At 36.2% G+C, this 24,377-nt stretch overlaps 1 protein-coding gene across 1 annotated transcript; it reads right to left on the reverse strand.

Annotated features, from left to right (window-relative positions):
• Positions 1–782: 782 nt before the first annotated feature.
• On the reverse strand, positions 783–23,791 carry slc30a7 (solute carrier family 30 member 7). The gene is made up of 11 exons (XM_048164266.1): positions 23,617–23,791; positions 23,009–23,110; positions 20,099–20,212; positions 19,836–19,923; positions 19,607–19,736; positions 14,683–14,826; positions 14,470–14,520; positions 11,201–11,336; positions 2,099–2,189; positions 1,594–1,743; positions 783–1,494 (listed from the first exon to the last, which is right to left on the reverse strand). The coding sequence occupies exons 1-11, from the start codon at positions 23,694–23,696 to the stop codon at positions 1,447–1,449; spliced, it is 1,134 nt and encodes a 377-aa protein (XP_048020223.1). The 5' UTR covers positions 23,697–23,791; the 3' UTR covers positions 783–1,446.
• Between the last annotated feature and the right edge of the window lie 586 nt (positions 23,792–24,377).

Genomic DNA, 24,377 nt, shown 5'->3' on the forward strand with positions numbered 1-24,377 from the left:
AAATATCCTGTGTGTTTCTCAGTTTCTTCTTACAAAGGAGAAGTGAAATTTCAGTGTAAAAATTAGCGGAAGGGCTGAAAACAGTGTTTAACCCATCTGTAAACACTATTGTGGTTCATGAATATTTTTGTAATATTTTACCTAATATTAAGAGAAGAATTATAGAAAATTATATTAATAATAAAATATAAAATGAACATGTTGGTACGATTTGAAAAGCTTGTTAAACAAGATTCAACAACTGGTTTATATTGTTCAATATTGTCCTGAAAAACGTAACTCGAAACCCATTACAGAGTGTGTTTCATATATATATATATATATATATATATATATATATATATATACACACACACACACACACACACATACATATATCTATCTCAGTTTTATAATTACAGCTGAAATGCATACGGTAAAAGGTGTATTTATATTGAGAAAATCAGACTGAAGGAAATCTCAAGCCATTTTAAACTGCAAAAGGTCTGTGTGTCCAAACAGGACTAAGAAATCTTGATTAACTGTTTCCACCTATTACTTAAAAGGAAATAAACAGTAATAGCCTCTGACATTTTACTGCAAATATGTTGGACTTGGCTACTGATGCTTGTACTTTCTTGTGCGTTAAAAAAAAATCGTTGGGGTTGTTTTACGATTTCCATTCAAGTCATCAATCAGATTTATGTTTGAAAACAGCTGCTTGTGTTGTCATTCTGTTGATAAGAGGTTTTAGAAACTTTTTCATACAAATTTTACACCATGCATTAAACAGCAAAGCCAAATGCAAAGGAATGTTTTAATTGTAGACAGAACTCAAAGTCATAAAGATCCAGTTTTCATCGCATTGATGTTGACCATCAAACACGGTCCAAGCGATTGTCCATGATCGTTTTTAAAAAGGCACTTAAGAAATGCAGGCAAATCTGTTTATGTTTACATAATGGCATTGGACAACAAATTCTGCACCTCTTTACAACTGTGCAACTGAAATACAAAGCAGGCGATGATGTACAAAAAGAGTCAATGAATCACATACTGCGATTTTTACAACAGTCCACTGAACTCCACATTCATACCACCAATAATTAAAACCCAATTCTGATAATGGAAAAGGGTGACAATTATGAAAAGAAACAGTTTGGTGGAATCATAAAAATAAAAAGCAATGGGGAACTTCAAATAACAAACTTCAAATGACCGAAAGGTGCAACAATGTTGCAAGTTCTTGATTCCCTCCAAAACATCAGATTGTTGTAGCTGGTCAGTTGTTTTCTGGCAAGAGTGGAGTCAGACTGCTGGACTGCACCAGCTCCACCTTGATCCAAGATGGAGGTGAAGTGACAGAAACCCAAAGAGAGATGGGTTGAGGTGGAGAACTTCCCCACAGCAGCACAGAAGGCCTTTGGTCCCAGGACTCCCACAGATCAGGAGAAGCGTGGCGGACTCCTACATCGCAGCCACGTCAACCTGAACATACAGTTGTCTGACGCCAACCTGGGCACAGGGCAGAAAAGATCATGTAATGGAAACTTTGAAATGACCTTTAAAGAGCGAGATGAAGTTGTTTAAGCCGCATTTTCCAACGGTCCCCACCTGTGTGAAAATGTTGTGTGTCTGGCTGAGAATCCATCTTGAATCTGCGTCGGGCGCCACAAGGAGTTTGAGCGTACCGATGTAGACGTCTGTGCAAAGGGTCCAGAAGTGAGGTTCTTGGAGGTTATAGACACCCTGAAGCTGCTGGACCTGTAAAGAACATGAAAAGGTTAGCAAATGCTACCTCAGTTTGTTGCAGTCTTGCAACAGGAGAAATTGAGGAGGTTCTGATGGTCATTAAGGTGTCAAGGCCACATTTGTTGGTTATCTAGATGGACAACCTGGCAAAAACCTGGAATCGCCATCTTGCAGCGGGATAAAGTTTAAAAGATCTGACCCTCAGTAAGGTGTCAGGTTTCTGAATCTTCAAATGTGGGTACTTGGTTAGCTAGTTAATTTTTGGGTCAACAATTCCAGTTGATATCCCAGGTTATCCTGAAACTCTGTCTAACCAAGCAAGTAGCCAAATATGAAGAACAGGATCCAGGAGATGGAAACGACTCACCCTTTGGTAGCATTCAGGAAGGGCATGGTCCAGAGAAGGAGGCGTCCGTTGCATCAAGATCCCTATGGACTCCCTGAGCAGAGGAACCACACTGTGGGAAAGAGGAAAGTGAGAAATGAGTCGCCATTCAGACATGAACTCAATGGGGCGCCAGGTACAAGGCAAACTCTGGCAACAGGAAGGGATGCCACACATAAAGACGTCATTGGGTATGATTCGGTTTGTGATTTTTACAGCTTGACACATCTTGCTATAAAGCTGGGGAGAGGAAATTCTGTCATAATCATGACAAACAAGAACTCTTTTCATTAGGATTATTTCAGAGCATGCTCAACATGGTCCAACATAAACTTGCCCATCTTATAGTTGGGGTGGAGTAGCAGAGAGCTGTGCTGATGTCATTCCAACAGCTTTAGTGCGTGTGAGTCGGCAAGCAACCCTGAGCACACTCGGATAGACATCCAAACCCATTCATTCTGCAGAAGAATCACTTGGCAGAAACGGTTGACCGGTTAGGAAAGGACTAAGACTATTTCTCTCCTAACCAGTCAGCCGTTTCTGCCCCATCAAAGCTAGGTCTTGGCTAGGCCAGCATCTTACAAAGTCATCAGTCCTCTTTCAAACCTTCGAGGCCTGACCACTGCTCCATCTGGGAACCATTAGAGGGTTCCTTGGTTTGGACTCCTTTACCGGTCCCTAATCTACTCTATCACCCCCACGTTCTCCTGAACTCCTCCCTGAAACCCCAGCCTCAGTTTGGGACACGCCAAAGTGGAGAAGCTGATCGTTGTCTCATAAAGAACTTCACAAAGCTGAAAAGCGAATGTGGCATCAACAAAGACGCATTTCACAACATTTGACCTTGCTAAAAAGAAAAAAACAATTTCAGCCTTCAAAATATTTTGCCCCCTACATTTTTTTGATAAATTATTAAAAACTGCAATCTAGACATGTGCTGATATTTGGTAATACAATATATCACGATAATGAATATGCACAATATTGTTATTGTGGGCACTTCAAAATACCGTGAATAATTATTTATTACGAATTATTCCAATTTTTATAATAAATTTTCTTTTTTTTTTTTAAGTTTTGGCTTTTTGTGCCTTTTTTTTGGAGAGGACAGTAGAGAGCAGACAGGAAAGCATTAGGCAGAGAGAGGGGGGCAGGATCGGCAAAGGACCTCAAGACGGGAACTGAACTTGGGTCGCCGTGAACGCATTTGCGCCATATGTCAATAATTTTATAATACATTTTCAGAATACGCACTCATCAAGCCCAACATGCACAAGAACATCATGGTGGAATGAGTGAAGGAGACGTGCTGAATGAAAGTGCACGTTCACTCTGACAGCAGAGGGCGCTGATGGAACAGCAGAAATGCAGCGGTTACCCTGGAAACCCCACAAACAAAGCAGCTGTGCTACTGAACAGTATTTAAAAAGCATCAAATAGCCATTCAGTTTTTTGTATTTCGCAAAAAGCTGATTTCTTAAAGTTTAATAACATTACTAAAATCAAGTTGTAACTATTATTTAATGGACCTGAGCTACAACTAACAATGATCAGTTGTATTTTTAACTAACATTACCAAAAAATAATACCTACTGTAACAAATGTAGCTATTGCTTATTATTAATCTTAGTTAATGCATTAACTAACGTTAAATAAAGTGTTACCTGTTGTTCTTCATAATTGTTTTGAAGCATTTTACTTTATAATTTTTGTATTGTATTATTGTATTTAAATGTTCAGAATTATTGTTATAAGAAAAAAAATTCTTAAACCTGTTATACTATGACAACACTTTTTTTGCAACTTTTCAATATTGTGATAATACCGTATACCGTGATAAAAACTTCAGAAATTATCGCAACATGAAAATTTGATACTGTCACATGCCTACTGCAATCATGTTACTCATAAGGCTTCAATTTCACGAGAGTCGTGCCTTGACTCGGCTGAAGTGTTCCTGTCAGTTGCCCCAGACTTTCACTTCCAATGAGTAATATCAATATTAGCACTACGCTCCAAACCAATCTATAGCTTTACGGACTACTCAGCACTCTTTGTGGTAAAGTAACATTAGGTAATGTGTTAAATGCATGTGTTCAAATGCAGCGCATGCAAGCATTTTTGTTAATACCTCACTAAAAATGTCTGTGGTTTACCAAGCAACAGAACAAACTTGTAATCAGTGGCGGCTGGCCAATAGAGGGCGCTAGGGCGCCGCCCTCCCTGAACCACACACGCAAAATTATAATCATATAAATTATTTAAATGTATATTTGTATGATGTAATATATTAGAAAATCATCTGTGGAAAATATTTTTTTTTCACAATCACCATATGTCCTCTCTGTGTGCACCACTCAATTTCAGCTGAGGGGCAATCGAGAAATCGCCCAAAGGAGGTGGGTCTTTGTAGAATTTAGTCAAATGCCTATTCAATATATAAATATATTCAAGATGTGACATAAAATTTAGCCAATCAGCGTCCTCAATTCTTATCCGCAATGGGCGATTTTTTTGTCGCCCCCATACTGCTCAAATGAGGGCTTGGCCAGTAGTGGCGCGATTTTTAATTAATGTTATGTGACAATGGCGGACTCATGACTTTCACAGACATATTCTCCATCTATAAAAGTTTGAAAGTCGAGAAAATATTTCCATTTTGCAGTCAGGCGTGGACGAGCCTTCAGCAAGCACAAACTTCCGTGAACGAGCGCCGCCGCGCGCCGAACAGACGGAGTTCAATCTGAGTAAAATACATTTTGCTCAAAATATTTGTTGACGAACATAATTATGTAGAATTTCGAACCTACAACTAAGTGTATTTGTACGATAGCAGTAACTGTGTAAAGTGACTATTGTAGGGTAATCAAAATAATAATAATTATTAGTCTGTTCTTTTGTTTTTATTTATTTTCATTTTTAGTTTATTGTATTTAATTTCTGCTTCAAAAAACATTTTGTTTTTAGATTGTAAAGGTACAATTTTAGAATGTAGCCTAGGCCTAATGTGATTTGACCCCTTTTTTTGCACTAATTTATAGCATATACTACACAATTACATTCATGTTTGTTTTTATAGCCTTCAATATGAACATTGTTTCTAGGACAATATTGGGCAGGATCTTAAATAAAATTGTTTTTTTTTAATTAAATACAGATTTATTTATTTATTTAGATCTCAGCCCTATGGCATGCTTTAAATACTGAATTTTCCATGTTTTAGATAGATACATTATTATATCACTTGTTAAATGGTTATTTAACAATTAGCCTATTCATTCCTGCATTTCTAAATTGTTTTTTTTTTTTTTTTTTTTGTGCCCCCCCAAATATTTTTTGCACCAGCCGCCACTGCTTGTAATCTATACCAAAGTCATATATAGGAACATGAAACCGGAACCTGAGTGGTCTGTCTCATCCCTCTTTGAATCTATCAGCTACAGTACACCTGGAAAGTAAATGAATTAAGTCTACTGGCAGACTGATGGATTAGACCGCTTTGAATATGCAGAAAAGGCCGGGTCGGTTTAAAACTTAAGTGAGAATACTATATTTAATTTAGGGCTGAACGATATATCGCATGAGATAGTCACGCGCATTTCGTCAGTAAAGCCGGTTCCCTGATTGCCGCTAAATCGCCATCACCTGCTTTCAAATGGAGCGGCATTTAATAGACAGAGCCGTAGATCACTGACAAGCCACGCAATATCGCGTTCATATCACAGATGAATCGCCGTCGATAATGAACGCGATATTGCGTGGCTTTTCAAGCAGGTGATGGCGATTTAGCGGTAATCAGGGAACCGGCTTTACTGACGAAATGCGCGTGACAATCTCATGCGATATATCGTGCAGCCCTAATTTAAATTTTTTTTTTTATATATATATTATATACTGAACATTATATACTAATATTCAATGTAGTCCATTAGGTTATAAAAGCTGCATTTATAAATTTAAAAAAAGAATTAAGAATGAAATACCTTTTAAAATAGTGTTATATGGAGTATAGCATGTCACCTCGCAGAACATGCCGACTTTCTGAAGGTTTTTCAATTGTCAGTTACCTATTCCACTCCAACATATAAGCATATGTTTGCATCGACATGTACTGTGACGTCATCATAAAACTGGCCACTGTGCATTCCTCTCAGTGACTGGTATGTTTGTCCCTCTTAAAAAAAAAATTTAATGAAAACAGGAAAGTACTGGATGAGGGTACCTCAGACCTCTGACATCATACTATTGTTCCACACCTTCCTGTTCATTGAAACAGAGGCACTCTTACTCACCGCTCACTGGCGCTTGATCGCTAACCTGTGACTCGGCCAGCCAAAATACAATTACGTGCGAGCATCAAGGTTAAACTGGCCAGTGACATAGATGAAATGTCAGCACATAGGACAGGGTGACAATCAGAATAAAATATTTCTGCAAGGACGAATGTAATCACCTATGGACTTTTTTGGAAACCAGGAAACCAGCTTGGAGTCACACAGTAAAAACACAAGCACTTCTAAACCGCATGGAAATGATTGGTTATCACGCCCAGACAACCTGAGTACCTAATTGGAGCGCAGAAACATTTATGACACCAGAACCACCGCAGGAATGAGGTGACCTTAGTGAAGTCTGTCTGAATCAGCACAGTGGGAATTAGAGCAGGTACATTTAACTTGAGATTTATAGGCAAGGACCTAACAAACTTTTCCATTTCTAGGGCAAGAAGTTCTTGGGATTCTACCACAAAAAGCTTAAGATGCTTTACTGCTAGGAACGTACTGCACTCAAGTTATGGTCAAAACCACAGGACTGTATAGCTATTAGGCCTTGAACATAAAAACATATGCTTGGATTCAAGGGCACATTTTTTTGTACGAGTGTCAACAGACATTTGAACATCTTCTGACCAGCTCCACCAACACTTTACTACAAATGATTACTAATACTGAAACATAATTTCTTGCCATATAGCTGATTGTAAAAAGGGATCCAATCTGAATATAGAAGACAATTTAAGTAAATCTGTCACATGGCATTTAATTAAACACCATGAATTAAAATTCTGAAAAAAGTACAGTGTTAATTAGCCAGCACAGTGCTAAAGCACATCATGTTAAGAAATACAGTACATCAAAGAATAACACAGTAACATGCAACGACAGCAGCTTTGGAGAGCCGTGAACACATTTGCACTGAGGCCTGACAAATGAATCCATCCTCAAAGGCCCAGCTTAGTACACCAAGAACAAATGTTAATTACCGTTAACGTTCTTTACGCGCCCATTCCTCGGGTTTTAGGCTGCGACCCAAAGCGATTAGCGGTCTTTGGAAGACTTTGGTGGTGGGGGACTGCTGTAGGTCACAGCAGCAGGGCTCCTCCACTCCCTCCAACTAATCACAGGGTACCAAGACAGCTCCAGCCGCTGCAACCGTACCAACATATCCCCCTAGAGCAAGGCTACCGCACCCAGAGCGGCCTTAGCTAAACACGCCCCGGTTCATGTACAGCAGGGGGTCTGTTGTAGAGAGTCCTGTGCGCATGGGTCACGCCTCAGGTGCGGCTGATTAAGGAGAAGTCCAGCACCCTAGTGAAAGGTCAAACATCTGAATGTGCGTAAGATGGCTGGATCAAAATAAGGCACTCTACTGAGAATATCAATCTCACAATGTGGGGTGCATGGGAAAAACGCTGTCCAAACAAAGCAGAGTCCATCTTATCGATCAAACGAAGAACCACAGACATTCCACGTGGCCAATTATGGTCCATCTCTTTCAAGACTCGAACAATAAATGATTCTGCTGTGCCAGACATACACAGACATGAAGTTCAAACACATAAGAGAGTCTAGAGTTGCAGATGAACTCAGGCTTTGTTTAATAAATCTATACATAACAGGCATGTTTCCCCAAACATATTAAAGGGTTAGTTCACCCAAAAATGAAAATTCTGTCATTTATTACTCACCCTCATGCCGTTCCACACCCGTAAGACCTTCGTTAATCTTCGGAACACAAATTAAGATATTTTAGTTGAAATCCGATGGCTCTGTGAGGCCTCCATAGGGAGCAATGACATTTCCTCTCTCAAGATCCATAAAGGTACTAAAAACATATTTAAATCGGTTCATGCGAGTACGGTGGTTCAATATTAATATAATAAAGCGACGAGAATATTTTTGGAGCACCAAAAAAAAACCAAAATAATGACTTATTTAGTGATGACCGATTTCAAAACACTGCTTCAGGAAGCTTCGGAGCACAAATGAATCAGTGTATCGAATCTGCTGTTCGGAGCGCCAAAGTCACGTGATTTCAGCCGTTGGCAGTTGGACACGCGATCTGAATCATGATTCGATACACTGATTCATTTGTGCTCCGATGCTTCATGAAGCAGTGTTTTGAAATCAGCCATCACTAAATAAGTCGTTATTTTGTTTCTTTTTGGCGCACCAAAAATATTCTCGTCGCTTTATAATATTAATATTGAACCACTGTACTCACATGAACCGATTTAAATGTGTTTTTAGTACCTTTATGGATCTTGAGAGAGGAAATGTCATTGCTCCCTGTGGAGGCCTCACGGAGCTATCGGATTTCAACTAAAATATCTTAATTTGTGTTCCGAAGGTTTTACGGGTGTGGAACGGCATGAGGGTGAGTAATAAATAACAGAATTTTAATTTTTGGGTGAACTAACCCTTTAAGCCTAGTTCTGGATAATGCATCACTTTTCCTGGACTGTTTTCAGAATAGCATAATACTACCATTTCTGCAGTATATAGTATGTATGCTGTACTTAGTATGCAAATTTTGCATGTTTGCAAGTTCCCTTGACCTACATTTGGCAAAATGACTGCTTTATCCCACAATGCACTTCATGGCACTCGACCTTTAAGTGAAACAAAAAAATAAAATACTTTGAAAAAAACTCATTTGGGTCCAAAATAGTTTTGGTCCCCAATGACTTTAATTATATGGACAAAAACACACTACAGTATCCCAACAATGCAATGTGTTTGACATGGCCTTCCAATCAGAAATTAATACACCCTCAATTTAACTTTTTCTTTGACCAATTTTACATCAAATTAAATAAAATAAAAAAAGTTTTAATTTGTTTCATGTGATTTAGAATATTATTTGGAATGTTTATCATTCCATAATGAAGCAATTTGACATACTGTTCCACATAATATTTTTAAAGAGTAGCAGACAGTATGCAGTACACTTTTTTTTTAAATAAATAATTCAGCAAGGACGCATAAAATTGATCAAAAATGTCAGCAGAGCAAAAGAGACTTCTTAGGCCCTGTCCACATGAACACAGGTATTTTCAAAACTGCACCTTTTTCTACGCGGTTTTGCTGTTCGTCCACACACAAATGCAGTATCAGGTCACTGAAACTGAACCTTTTTGAAAACGCCTGCCAGTGTGAAGATTTTCAGAAACTCTGGTTGCAGTGTTGTCGTGTAGCTGGTGAAACTGGAGATTTTGGCTTGTAACGTCAGAGTGCACACTGTTATCTCCTTTGTTTGACGTCAGATTGTGCGCCGCTATCTCCTTAGTCTGTGCAATGGAGGACGTAGCCAAAATATCGCTGCTAATAACCTTTTTTCAGGCTTCCGATTAGCCAACATGGCTTTACGATTAGGGTTATATCGCCACCTGTTGGTTTGGCATGCTATTGACAGCGCTTCATAACGTGTTTTTGCATTTTCATGTGGACGGAGATTTTTTTTAAACCCTGCTTGTGTGGACAAGTTTTTTTTTTTTTAAATGAAAGAGGAAAAACTATATTAAAAAAATTCCCATGTACGTGTAAACTAGGCCTTACAAAAACCAACAACTCAATTTAAACAATAGTGTATGCTAGTATCCAGTTCTAAACAGCCACGAATCTTGCTTTATCTGAGGTCTAGGAAAACCAGTACAGGTTTAGTCATTTCAGAAATTCGTCAGTATCAAAAGACTACATCTAAAAATGGCCTACAGGAACAAGAAGTCTTAAGCTTCATGAGATGGAGGATGACCTCTGTTCTGGTTTGCAACTGTTTTTAAATCATCTACTTTGGAAATTAATGGCTTTCCATTTTTGTGCGATACCTTTGTGTGTGTGCCATACCAGATCAGCTTCCAGATTGCACCTGAATGAGACCGAGACCGAGACGTTGTCACGCAGGTGCAATGTGGGAAAGTGTCCTCAGTCTTACTCTCAATTCTCAGTATTTGCCACTTGGCAACTGCGTGGAAAACTCAAGAACAGAGGGGAAAAAATGTCTAAGCTGGGGTCTCTATGACATAAACCTCCCCTCTTTGAGAAACAAAGAGAAGGAAAAATCCATCTTAAAAGATGCCTTTGTTGAAGTAACATTCACAGATCGCCACCACATTCCAGAGAGGGAGAAGAAAAGCCTCAAACACAGACAAGAGCGAGGAAGAGGGGGGGTTGGAGAGACGAGATGAATATACGGGAAAGACTCGTGCATTTTGCAAAAAGGGGCCGCGTTCTCCATCCGAACGGCAGTATTTCACCGAAGCACAGTAACCACAGGCCATATGCAATTTAAACATGGTGCACCCACAGCAGCTCCTGCTCAAATTTACACAGCCTTTACACACATTACCTACATCACACACACAAAAAAATGAAGCCTATTCATCACCATAAAACTATCAGATGGGTTTTTCCAAGATTATGAAGTAGAAATGGTAGATTTGGTACATTTAAAAAGTGAACAAAAGCACAAAAATGCTAGACAAGCATGCATTTTTCCTTCTCGACTGGAGTTGTTTGAAAAATGCCACATGAGAGACTCCAGTCCTGGGTTTTCTGGCTTTGCCACATGTTGAGAAAGTGCTCTGGGCTCCACCCTCCGAGCGTGTATCCTGTAATTCACCCGGCTGGAGTGCCAACAGCTCCGCAGGGCTCTTGGTGAAGGGCACTGTGAAGTGGCTTTTGTACGATCTGTGTTAGGTGCTGTTGAGGGTTTCTGGGTGGGGTTGAGGGTGGAGGATGTCTTGAGTGGGAGTCGAGAGAGGTCAGTGCTCATAATAGCATGGGCCGAGGTGTGTGTACTCACCTCACTCCTATAAGAAGTGCGATGAGCATGGAACAGACAGGGTCGGCGATCATCAGGTCGTATTTCTGCATTAGGATGGCTGAAATGATGACTCCGACACTGCCCAATGTGTCCGCAACAATGTGAAGAAAAACTCCTACAATGAAGAAAATAAGAATTTTGCGAGTCGCGTTGGATAAAAGCGTCTGCTAAATGAATAAATGTAAATATACATTTACATTGTATTATACAAATAAATACACATTACCATTCAAAAATGTGGGGATCGTAATGTTTTTTCAAAGAAGTCTCTTATGATCACCAAGTCTGCATTTATTTGATTAAAAATACAGTAAAAAAAAAAAAAAAAAAAAAAAAAAAAAAGTAATATTGTGAAATATTACAATTTAAAAACTGTTTTCTATCTCAATATTAATATTTTAAAATGTAATATATTCATTTGAGGCAAAGCTGAATTTTCTGCATTATTATTCCAGTCTTCAGTGTTGCATGATCTTTCAGAAATCAAAAATATGCTTATTTTTAAACATTTCTTATTATTATCAATGTAAAAAAAGGTGACTTTTTCAGGATTCAAAAGAACAGTATTTATTTGAAACAGAAATATTTTGTAATATTATAAATGTCCTAACATCCTAAAAGTTTCTTTTTAATTTCTTTCAAAAATATATATTAAATTCAAACTTTTGAACAGTAGTAGAAATATATAAAATATATACAAAAATATAAAATATATTTTACTATATCTCAAAATTAATATACTTAATATTATATATAAATCATTAATATGTATACAAATTTATATTCAAAATAAATAATCTACAAAAAATTTGAAGTTTACAAAATATTTGTGTGCTTTTAGCATTGCAACATGCTAACATTAAAGTCTACTGGAATCAATTGCGAGTTGAGTTTAAAAAATGCAATTTGCATGAGTTAATTCCTAGAGTTTTATTAGGATAGGAAAAAGTAGGGAAGGCAACTGTCTATGTAGTATACAGTAATCTAGTGCACTTGGGCTTTTGTCTACATGAAAGGTCCTGGTTTCACTTAAAAAGCACTAATATTGAGTAAATTTTGTATCTGGGATGAGGATACAGCATTTGCTAGCACTCATATTCAAACATGATTACTGTGGCCAGAACTCTCTGTCTGGGCACCATGTCTAGCGGTAACCCTCAAAATGATGATGTCATTCCACAAACAGGTCATACGAGAACATCCTAGAATGAATGGTCAACCTGCAAGACTGTCCTCCATGACAAATTCTCCAGAATATATCATAACATACACTACTACGTTAAAACCAACATGAAGTAGGAGCTGAAGCGAGTCAGTCAACATCTCCTGAACTCAAAGGTCTGTACTGGCTGTCCTGATCGGCACTGGAGAATAGTTGTGGACTGTGGTGTTATGATGCTGTGGCACGCTATGAGACGGTCCACTAAGTCCTTTCCTTTCCACAGAATGAGATGACATATTTGCGGTTACTCTCGGTTTTGCAGAAAGCATGACCACAGTAATGGAGCAAACTCCCTAATAAGTGAAGACCTTGTCCAAATGTGGTCAAAGCAAATACTAGAAAAATAACCAGAATGCTGGAGCTCATCACGTCATTATAAACAACCATAATGGCTGAGTTTAGATAGAATGCTAGATTACTACTTACCAAATACTATGCAGTATATACTGACTACAATTAAGACAAGAAAACAGTAAGTGGAACAGTTGACAAATATTTAATATTTATCATATACAAATATTTAATATTTATCATATACAAATATTTATTTTGTGAAATTATAATATTCAATACTGAAAATGTGTATATTTAAAAAAAAAAAAAAAACATTTTCATTTAATAATTATAGAATATAATTACATTATGCATTCCATTACATTTTGTAAAATAATAATGATATTGATGATTTAACATGAAAATGCATATTTGTAAAAATAATATATTTTATTATCAATATATTAATTTCCTTAATAAAAACAATATCCATTTCTGCAAAATAGTAATAATACGGTTTAATTTAATAATAATAATAATAATGAAGTGAAAATATTAATGTCAAATAATTACTTTTCTTATTATTAAAACATTTTTAAAATTATTGTTTTAATGAAAATATTTGTCTTTTGTAAAATTATAATAGTAAAAAATATGTTCATCATAATGATACTACTACTACTACTACTACTATTAGTATTATTATGATTAATAGAATTAAAATATTCCATTATATTTTTGCAAAATAATATTATTTTTGAAAATTAATAACAATATTAATTCTTATTTATACTATTTAAAAATCATGGTTATAATAATGAAATACAAATATTTGAATAAAATAATAATAATGATGATAATTGTATAAAAATGTACGATTGGTATTCAGATTAAACAGTAGGACAAAAAAAGCTTTAGGCTGCAATTCTGGAACAGGAAGATCAATTGCATTATATTGCATACTGCACATTTTGGCAAATTCGGTACATCTACTAAGTATTCTATGTATAGAGCGCTGTAAAAAGTGATAGTAGTAGTAAACAGTAGTATGTTATTCCAAACATAGCCAAAATAGACATGAAGAGCTTCAGGATGGGAGGTTGGTACAATCTACTTGCAATTCATCACGGGGAGTGGAGAAGAGATCCCTCGGCTGGGATGGAGGCAGTGTAACCTTTTGCACTGTCACCTCCTCTCCTCCCCTCCCCTCCCCCTTCTCTACATGGTCCTCCCTTCTGTGCCCCGTTCTTTCTCCCTCGAGCAGGCCTCCCAAAGGATCCATTCTCTCTCTGTGTGTGCCAGGGTGAAGGGGACAAACTACTTTCTCTGCTCTGCTCTTTCCCACACAAGCTCGGACAAAAGGATTTAAAGCGACAGTGTACCGCATTTGCTCTGGTGTCAGTGTTAACCCGGTTAGATCCAAGTCAAAGGTTAGAGGTTGGGATGGTCAGAGGTGTCACTTCGTCACACATAAAAGTCCATCATCCAGTCACATCTGATCTAGACCACTCATTTCAAGTGTTTTTCCTTGTTTAAATTCATTCATTTTCTGAATTGTTATGACTACAGAACCTCATCTATTAAGAATTCAAAACACTGACTGCCTACAAAAGAGGAAAAAGCTGTCTAGACCTGATAGATGTGACTGTAAATATTTTCATATCTGGTGCCTTGCTGAAAGCATGCTGAATATCGCTAAACAAGAGATCTCTAGCGCCATCTGGAGGTGGCTAAACGTACAAAAAAGCCATACCTTGTAATATTTGCTTGCTGGAGCCTTTTCCCGGCGTGTGTGAGTGGTCATCTGAGGACACAGACAGATTAGAAATGAATCATGCTATACCAGACACCATTACAATGTATCAAAACAGCTTCTGCAATTTTGAGCATGAGGACACCGAATAACACATCTGATGCATTATAACAGTACTGACTCACAAATCAGCAAGGTAACTTGAGGTCTTACCGTGGCAGTGGGGATCGTCATGTGAATGGCCGTGTCCTCCGTGTGAATGCCCGTGATCATGTCCGTGATCATGCCCGTGTTTGGACTCATGACTGTGTCCATGTCCCACACTGCCATTAAATAGAGAATGACTGTGGCCATGACCTTAAAATTTTAAACAAGAGGACACATCAATGAAGAAGCAACAAGTACATCAATAATTAATCTTATTATTAAAGGGGCTATATGTACGAATTTCAATCATGTACTAATTGCTTTTTGTACTGTCAATGTGTGAACATTTTGTGATGAAAACCTAAAAAATGAAACCTTCCCCGACATCCTAGATTGTCTATGAAAGCCTGTAGACTGATTTTTATGTGAAGGACCCGGTTTCGCTGGGCAAATCCAAAGGATGTGACGTTATGTGCGCTCCCGAGAACCTCTCTTCTGTTCTGTGACACATGAAATGAATGCTTACAATATTCAGAGGAGGGCTGTGTATTGCCAAGAATCTGGCGATACAATACGTATCACGATACGACATATTGCGATGCTGTAAGAAAGGCGATATATTGCAATATTTCTTTCTTTTTTTTTTAAAAAGAGATCTAATTTTAGAAAAAACAGTCATAAAGAACACACAACCATATGCAAAAAACCTGACAAGCAACTTTATTTTATTTAATAAATACAGTATCATTTGCATTTATATCACTAATCACTATTTTGTGCAATCTAAGTAAAGGGAAAATATAAAGTGGCTGCAGGATTATTTATGTGTATGTTTTAAAGGTTCACAGTATAGCAGTTTTAATTTCTAAACTATTTAACAACAGAAAGTGCATAGTCCATTCCATGACTGAATGACTGTTTTTTAATACTGTAAAGCTGTTTGCTTTAAAGCAGTCTATTGTATAAAGTGCTATTTAAAGTACTGAACTGCAGAGCTGGTGCAACCATATCCACATCGCTATGATCAGATGCTTTCTTTCTGCTGCCACTGCTGTCAATTTTGTGTTTATTTTGTTAGTGAGAGGAAAACGAGCAGTTCATATCACATATTCTATTGAAACGTTTCTCAGCAGCACGGATGGCATCGGGATGTTGAGCAAGCTCTCAGATTCAATGCGTTACCCGAGTATTTGGATTTTAACATGGCCTATTTTGCAAATAAAATGACTTGTCAATTTCCTTAGTGGCTTCTTTATAGCTGAAGCCAAAATAAGTCCACACTTTCAGCTGTACATACCGCTGGAGCGGAATAATTCTATTGTCTTGTGAGCTGGGTAGCATATTCATCTAAACACCACTCTCAGCAGTGTGGACATTTCCAGGATGTTCGCAAACAGTATATCACTGCAAAGGTATTTCCAGCTTTTTACTTCTAAGCGGAGAACGAAAAAGAACTTCAACGTGAGTATATCGGGGCATTGAATCATGTTCAGTCATATATATATATATATATATATATATATATATATATATATATATATATATATACACACACACACACACACACACACAACTTATTGCTCGTGCTCACACTATTAGGGCTGCATGATATTGGAAAAAACTGAAAAAAAAAACTGAAAAAAACCTGATGACTTGAATAGTTCCATTTGTATTTTGTTGTTTGAAAACTTTCATGACACTTTCAGTGTTCACATGCTGTCTGTGCGGCTCTGTGTGCAGAAAAATACTGACGTGCCTACGACTTTTGCACAGTACTGTATATGGCACACACACTTATATATGTCTGTTATCTCACTTATCCATCTCTGTTTGAAACCTGCAATTGCAGTTATTTGCAGAACTATCATCTTTACGTGGGTTGTGCCTCGGCATGACAACTTAACGTGGATGAATCTAATGTTTGCTGTCAGTTACCACATCGGTGTGGATACTGTACTTTGGAATCAGATTCTACATCTTGGAAGTATGATCAAAATAAGAATTTTCTCCGGAGATACTTTTGAACACTGGCTGGTTATGTACTTGCTCAAAAATTGATTTTGGATAATTTTTAACCAAAAAAAGTTATGGACTGCAGTAGGGGTGACCCTGAATAGTCGACGATTCGAATCTTCGATAGGAGGAGCCTGATTCGACTACCAATCTCACAGTCGAATCTTCGCAGAGGTGTTATGAGACGAGATATGGGGGTGCTCAATATCTGATTTTACATAGACATACTGGTTCTTTCCCAATAGGTTAATATACAGCCTATTATGTTAATACCATAAATAAAAATGTGAAAAGAAAGAAGCTTTTAATAAATATTTTTAATGTGCGTGAATAAATCCAACCACCCCTGTTAAGTTTCACTTCCATGATCTGTGACCGGCAGAGGAGCATCTTTGCGGCAGGGATTAAATCTTTAACAATGTCTTGGATAAAGTGTACAATTGGATGCACTTTGAAATGGTAAAATATGATCCAAAAAACGTATTATGCAAGTTGTGCCAACAGCTCATGTCCTAGAACTCAACAACGACAAACACTGCGGCGCACTTCTGCCGGCCAACAAGCTGACTATAGCGCGCTATTTGAAAAGACTCAAGCGGACACCGGCAGATCACGTGAAAGACTGGATTTTTTTCTCTTAATCAGGTAGGGTAGACGGATGTAATTTGATTTTTGAATGTTTAGCTAAAAAGACTGCCACTCCAGTTCAGCGTTTATTGTCTCTGCAGTTAAAAATACAAAGTTGACAATTCTGGCTATACTTTTGTTATTTTAATAATTTCTTTAATTTTAATTTATTTATTGATCACTCTGGGTTATCTAATTTAATTATTTGTGGCTTGTGTTTTGAATATATGTTCCCCTGCACTTCAGGCATTTTGCAGTTTGACTCGATCATATTTCTGTTCTAATTAAATTCTGTAAATTAATGTTTGATAAAAAAAAAAAAAAAAATTATAATTTTTTTATTAAATGAATTACATTTTTTGGTGCATCAATGTTGCGCTGTAGAGTTAAAGCTTGCTTGCACAGACAGTTTAGCCGATGTAATTTGATTTGCCGACATATGAAATGTATATCTGCAGTGTGGCTTTTCTGCAGTTATTTTTATATATATTTTAAGGTTTATTGATCCAAAATGGTTTTATTCGTTTTCTTCTATATCTTTGTGTGGTGTTCTGTACATCGTGGCTGTGAATGTTTATCCACATTGCCTTTCATTTGTTTAAAAAAGATCAAATCATTGTCAGTTTCGTCTATCACTTGACAGGCAGTTTGGTCGGTTTATTAGAAAGACGTTTCTGTGTGTGAAAGAAAATAAAAGTTGTCTTAAGCCGCGCCCGCGGGTAGGCCTACTTCATTTTCCGTGTCCCGCTCCATCTCGTGCACAGTTCAGCGCGCGGCCCTTTCAAAGTCCGTGCACACTTGCTAGTGGACTGCTGTTTTTCAAGCTCAAATCACCCAACCCCAACATAATATGATTCGACTATCAGTTGAATATAGGCAATCTGATTCGAATCGGATTCGACTATGTAAATCCGTAGACGAGGACACCCCTAGACTGCAGCTTTAATTTCATTTTAAAAGTAAATTACTTATCTAATTTTTATATATATATATATATATATATATATATATATATATATATATATATAGATAGATAGATATATATTATATATAGATAGATATAGTGAATTAACTTTTAACCCCTAAAGCCCAGAAGGCATTTTCAGAGTTTTTTTTTCTGTGTGACATACAAAAAAAGTAAAGACTCGTAACTCCAAAACTATAGCAAGGAGAGTCAAAAGGTTGATATCATTTGATAGGAAGGTTTTTACAATTAAATTTGGACATTCTCATGCTGAGAAATTGCTAATAAACAGCAACAACAAAAAAGGTGTTTTCAAGGGAAAATTTACAACTTTCTTATTTGACATGCAGTAACTCAGGAAGGAAATACGGTAGGGGGATCATTCTTTTTTGGTGATGTTCCTCTATATGTGAGCTGTATCTGGCTCAAATTGTATGGTGATTGCATAAAGAAATCAAAAGTTACAGCATCTGGAATCAAGGTAGCCTTTTTTGTTGAGCCCTTGTTGCCCCCTAAGAGGCGTTTTTAAAATCGTTCTTTCACATGGAGTAACTTGTGAACGTCTTATTGGATAATATTTATGTTGGACTCATTTTAATCAGGAGAATCTGCTGTAAATAATGATGTCCAATTTTCCACAATCGGCATGTTTCATGAAGTTATGTGACATGAATGCTGCATCGGTTTATTATTTACATATGGGTCTTGCGGGGCTTCACGTACAAAAACGTGATCAAGTTTAGTCAAAGCCCCAAACAATTATTCTTGTTGTATTCTACTCCGTGAGACCTTTCAAATGACATATAACACATGATTATCTGAGCTGTATGATGCTTTTGACACATTGGAGTACATAGTACAAAAAATATTTCATAAATGATTGAGCAAATAAGTTAAATCAAAGTGTCTACATTCATTGTAAAGTTCAGACTCTAAGCTTTCAAATGACACCTATTTTGTGATGATCATGGCAGGAGTTTTGAAAAATATGATTATTAATTCTTTTGTAGCTAGGTGGCACCCACGGGCGGTACACTCCGTTTTAGAGTGAGGACTCATTAAACGTTAATAGTTGAACAAAATGGTTAGATGCATTAAAAAGCTGAGTATCTAATCTTTAAAACGATACCTAATTTGTGTTATTCCTGTCAGTGGTTGCTTAGTAAGTGTCCCGCCTTAGCCAGCGGGACACTTCGGGCTTAAGGGGTTAAATGAATATATACATAAACTAATAGTTACATTTTTACTAAGCAATCGGGTATTACACAAGCAAAAAAATCTTAGAAATACTTCTATTTAACTAAGCTTTATCTAGTGACTGGAGGGTTGTGGATGAGGATTAGTGGCATGAAAAACGAGACTGCATGCTTATTCTGTATAAGATACCTTCACCATCATGTGAATGTCCATGTCCTCCATGTTGAAAAACGAATATTCCTACAAGATTCACCAGCAGCCCTGCTATAGACACCGGGAGCAAGCGTTCATGGTGCACATCAGGGGGTTCTAGCGCCCTCTGGTGATAAGACAAGATGGCATCATTCATAAAGAGATATTAGTGGATCAGTATGTCACTTGTCAAGTGAATCAACTGTAATCTTATAATAGTACATACCTCCACTCCTTCTGAGAAGATAAAGAAAGCGGTAAAGATGAGGAAAAGGCCGTTCACGAAGCCCGCGAGAACTTCTGCTCTGACATACCTACAGAATAATCGAATGGACTTGCATAAGAATGCAGTGATGCAATCATGCTACCAAAGACAGGCCGTTTCCTGTCAGCACTACCCAGGCAGAAGTGAATATATCCTTCTTAGGAAACTTGTGTCATTGGTACTCTAGCACAAATGTTGTTTTAAGCCGTGAAGTGTTTTCTCACCCATATGAGAAGGAGTCATTGGACCTCCACCGTGAGATGACTGATGCTGCAAGGCCTGCCAGGAGAGCCGTGCAGTCGAAGAACATGTGAAAGGAATCGGATATCAAACCTAAACTGAGAATCAAACCAACACAGAAAGGGAAGTGTTCAATTATTATGAAACCTGAGAACTGAATCCCACACCATATTGAGGTCAGAGCCACGTAGGGCCTTTTGTTAGACATTATTCACTCTTTCATTTAAAGACAAAGATATGTTCATATTGACAGAGATTTGGGTGTCAAGTATTGTTGGTTGCAAGTGGGTCAAACTACGCAAGATAAATAAATAAGCAGGTAACGCTTTACCATAAGGTTCATTAGTTAACATTAACATGATCTAATAATGAACTACAGCATTTATTAATCTTTGTTAATGTTAATTTCAACAATTATTAATACATTATTAAAATCAAGAGTTGTATTTGTTAACATTAGTTAATGCACTGTGAACTAACATGAACAAACTATGAACAGCTGTATTTTTATTAACTAACATTAACAAAGATTAATAAATACAGAAACAAATGTATTGCTCGTGGTTAGTTCATGTTAGTTAACACATTAAAGGTGCTAAAGAGGTTTATTTTTGTCGACTGAGTTTTTGAAATGAGCGCATGGGTAAGAACAACCCCCCTCCTTCACAGCTCATTTAGAGGGAACGCCTCCCAAAACTCGTGCACGAGTATCGGAACACGAGTGTTTACCACCGGCATTCGCTGTGTTATTAAGCCGGGCACACATTTAACGACTAGCTAAAACATTTTGACTATGCTCAACATACAGCGATTGTTTCCTGCTCCTGGAGCAGATTTATATACTTTCACATGGAATTTGAACACCGACTGTAATCGCAGACTGAACGCAACTGGCTCTGACTGGACGTGTTTGAGCACGATCAGTCATAAGTATCAATTTACATTCATAATCGGCCGTACAATCGTTAAGTGTGTGCGCAACTTAAAGCTGTGGATTCATTGTGTCGGACTCACCGCAGGTGACTCATAATCTGCAGTTGTTACTCCTGTCTCCTGACAAAAACATTGCATGCGGCGCCTGTGGAGTGTGGAAAGTTACTGGAGCGCGCAGCCACGCGTCTCTCACAAGGAACGTAATGGCAGTGATTGACAAGCCAGAGGGCCAATCGTTTACGCGATGATCGCGTAAACAATTGGCTGATGTTTTTAAGGCCCTACCTCATGCACAGATGATGTATATTAATATTATTACTTTCAGTGCACCTAATAAATAGTCTTTTATCAGTTAGTAAAGACGGTTTCAAGTAATATTGCAAAAATGTATAAAACAAAACATCCTCTTTAGCACCTTTAAGTAATGTTAACAAATAAACCTTATTGTAAAGTGTTACCAATAATTTCAATGAATAATAAAAGAAATAAAAAAAGAATATTATAACTCATTTATACTCATTTATTAATGTTTATATTTGTTTTTAAATGTACACATACAATTAAACAGCTAATAATAATAATAATTCAGGTTCTCATAATTCAATATCATTATTAATGTAATTAGGAGAATAAAAACATGAGCAATATAAAATAAAAATAATTATCATCATTATTAATATAATTATTATAAGAATTCAAGCTTCACTGTCAGCACTCACATTCGTGAGATTGTATAAAATGCATATTATTATCAAAAGACAGGTAGTGTATTAAATCAATTATAAAAAATAATATTACATAAAATTAATTTAAAAAAATATCACTATTATTATTGACATAATAATAAATAATACATATTCACTATCATACACTTACATTTATACTTATACACTTACATTTGTAGGAATGTGTCATTCATTTGCACAATATTACCAGTGTATTAAAAAAATATTATTATAAACAACAATAATAAATAAAAATAATTGTTATAATTATTGTTATTGATAAAAAATAATAGTAATAATAATAATAATAATAATAATAATAACTGCATTCCATTTTGTGGGATTATGTCATTTGCATAACATTATCAGTGTATAAAAAATAAATTATTATTATGATTATTATTATTATAGTATTGTTGTTATTGTTATTCATACAATAATGATAATAACAATTATTGTTGTTATTATTACAATATTTATGTATTATTATATTATAATTATTATCATTTTTGCTGTTAGTATTCATCAAGTAATCATAATAATAATAAATAAAGCTTGAATGTCTGCACTCCCATTCGTGGGATTGTGTACTTTGCATAATATTATCAGTGTATAAAATAAAATATTACATAAATTATAACAATAAAACATAAAACAATTATTTACGTCAACTGAAAATAAAAAACTTCTGCTAACTTTGTCATTGCAAATTGCTGTCAATGTGCACAACCTAATAATAAACATCAGAAAAATTAATAGTCTAAAAAGTCTAAACCAACAATGTTACAAACTCAATGAAAGTGGACATGGGAAAAAAATACTGTTATTAATATACAAATGGCATACAAAAAAATACTGTTATTAATATACAAATGGCATACAAAAAGGTTAATGCCACTTTCCCCATATTTGCTATATTTGGAATAATACAGCTGTTTCTCAAATTTTTTCTCAAAAAAGCATTTTTGGACATTACAGGTATTGTTAAACATTAAAAAAAATGCCTATTTGCTCACATAAGCTGATTAAATAGGCAACCTCAATAGGTTTTGAAACCACATCCTGTATTTTATGAACTTTGATCAGCCATCAATCTCACTTCAGAGATGACTATGATAACAGGTCATTCAATCAAAACAGTCCCTAACGGAAGTAAGCGCCCAAAACAAAAGCACACGAGCACAACCCACATTAGATCTACGTGGCATATTCTTGTGTTTGGCCCCCTACTGTTACCTGTTACTCCATATGCCGTACATCAGCTCCACGAACGCGAATGACAGGTTCAAACACAGGAAGAAAAACAGATTGCGAGAAGTTTTATCGGCAAGAATTGATCTGGAGAAGAACACAAAGACAAAAATAGAGAGAGGTTTCAGAATGATTCATTTTAAAAGTGGCCTGACCAGACAGACTGGCTGTAGAAGCCCACAGCTAAGCAAATACTTATACTTGTTTATTTAAATGAAATGTTCTGGGTAAATGACATGGGGTCCAAATACACTCTCTAAAGACGTATTCTGTTGTGGAATATATTTTAACAAATTTAATAAAGTGAAAGACATTATACATTTTGTCAAATGTTTACTTCGCCTTGCTAACATCTGCCTGGCTGAACGATAACCTGAAGCTGTCTGCTTCTTTGTCATAACAGTTAAATTAACTTTTCAGAATATAATTATTGTCTCTTTTTGAAGGACTTAATCTAAATAATGTTTTGAAGACACACTTTCAATTTTTGATAAAGTCCCGCGAGCCAACTAGCATGCTAACTACCTTAGCCACACAAAACCGACATCTGTGAGTGAAACTCAATGAATTGTTATCAATTTAAGCGTCGTTACCTGAACCAGCCCGATAGCTTGACGAACAGGTTGAATTTGGCAGGCTTGTACTCGTCATCTTTGATGGATAACGGGAGCATTTTTCAGCGAAGCGTCTCCGGTAGCCTTTGAGCAGCACTGCGGCTTCACGAGCGCACGGACGCAAGAGAGCGGAAAGTCCTAGCGTCGACGTCGCGTGCGTCATGTCACTGACCCTGTGTAGTATTGAACATTGAATTTTTTTTACAGTCTATGTATTGAACAAGCCCCACAGATTTTTTTTAAATAGATGTGCATTGATTTTAATGTTTGTGTCGTGTAAGTTCGTAAGTTCATTCATTCATTCATTCATTCATTCATTCATCTTTGATTATCTATTTAAATAATCAATCCGTTTATCCATCCATAGAAATATTAATAAATTATTTTATTTTTAAAAATGTAATTACTCAAAGTACTAAAGTTAAGTATTTATTTATTTATTTATTTATTTATTTATTTTTTAATAATATAATGAATATTGCCCTTCTAAAATAAATTATTTTGTCATTACACAGATGCAAAAATGTATTTAATATCCTTCTTAATTTGTTTGCATAACTTTAAAAAAAAAAACAATTGTTTTTAATTTAGGAATAAAATTATTAAAAATAAAATTCAATATAGCCTAATTATTTTAGAATATAATTTTAAATATTTTAGAATATAATTATTTTGTATTTTTGCATTAATGCTATATAAATAGATGAAATAAATTAACATTTGAATATTTTATAAGAATT

This window comes from Megalobrama amblycephala, linkage group LG2 (assembly GCF_018812025.1).
Source record: "Megalobrama amblycephala isolate DHTTF-2021 linkage group LG2, ASM1881202v1, whole genome shotgun sequence".
In the NCBI taxonomy this organism is placed as follows: Eukaryota; Metazoa; Chordata; class Actinopteri; order Cypriniformes; family Xenocyprididae; genus Megalobrama; species Megalobrama amblycephala.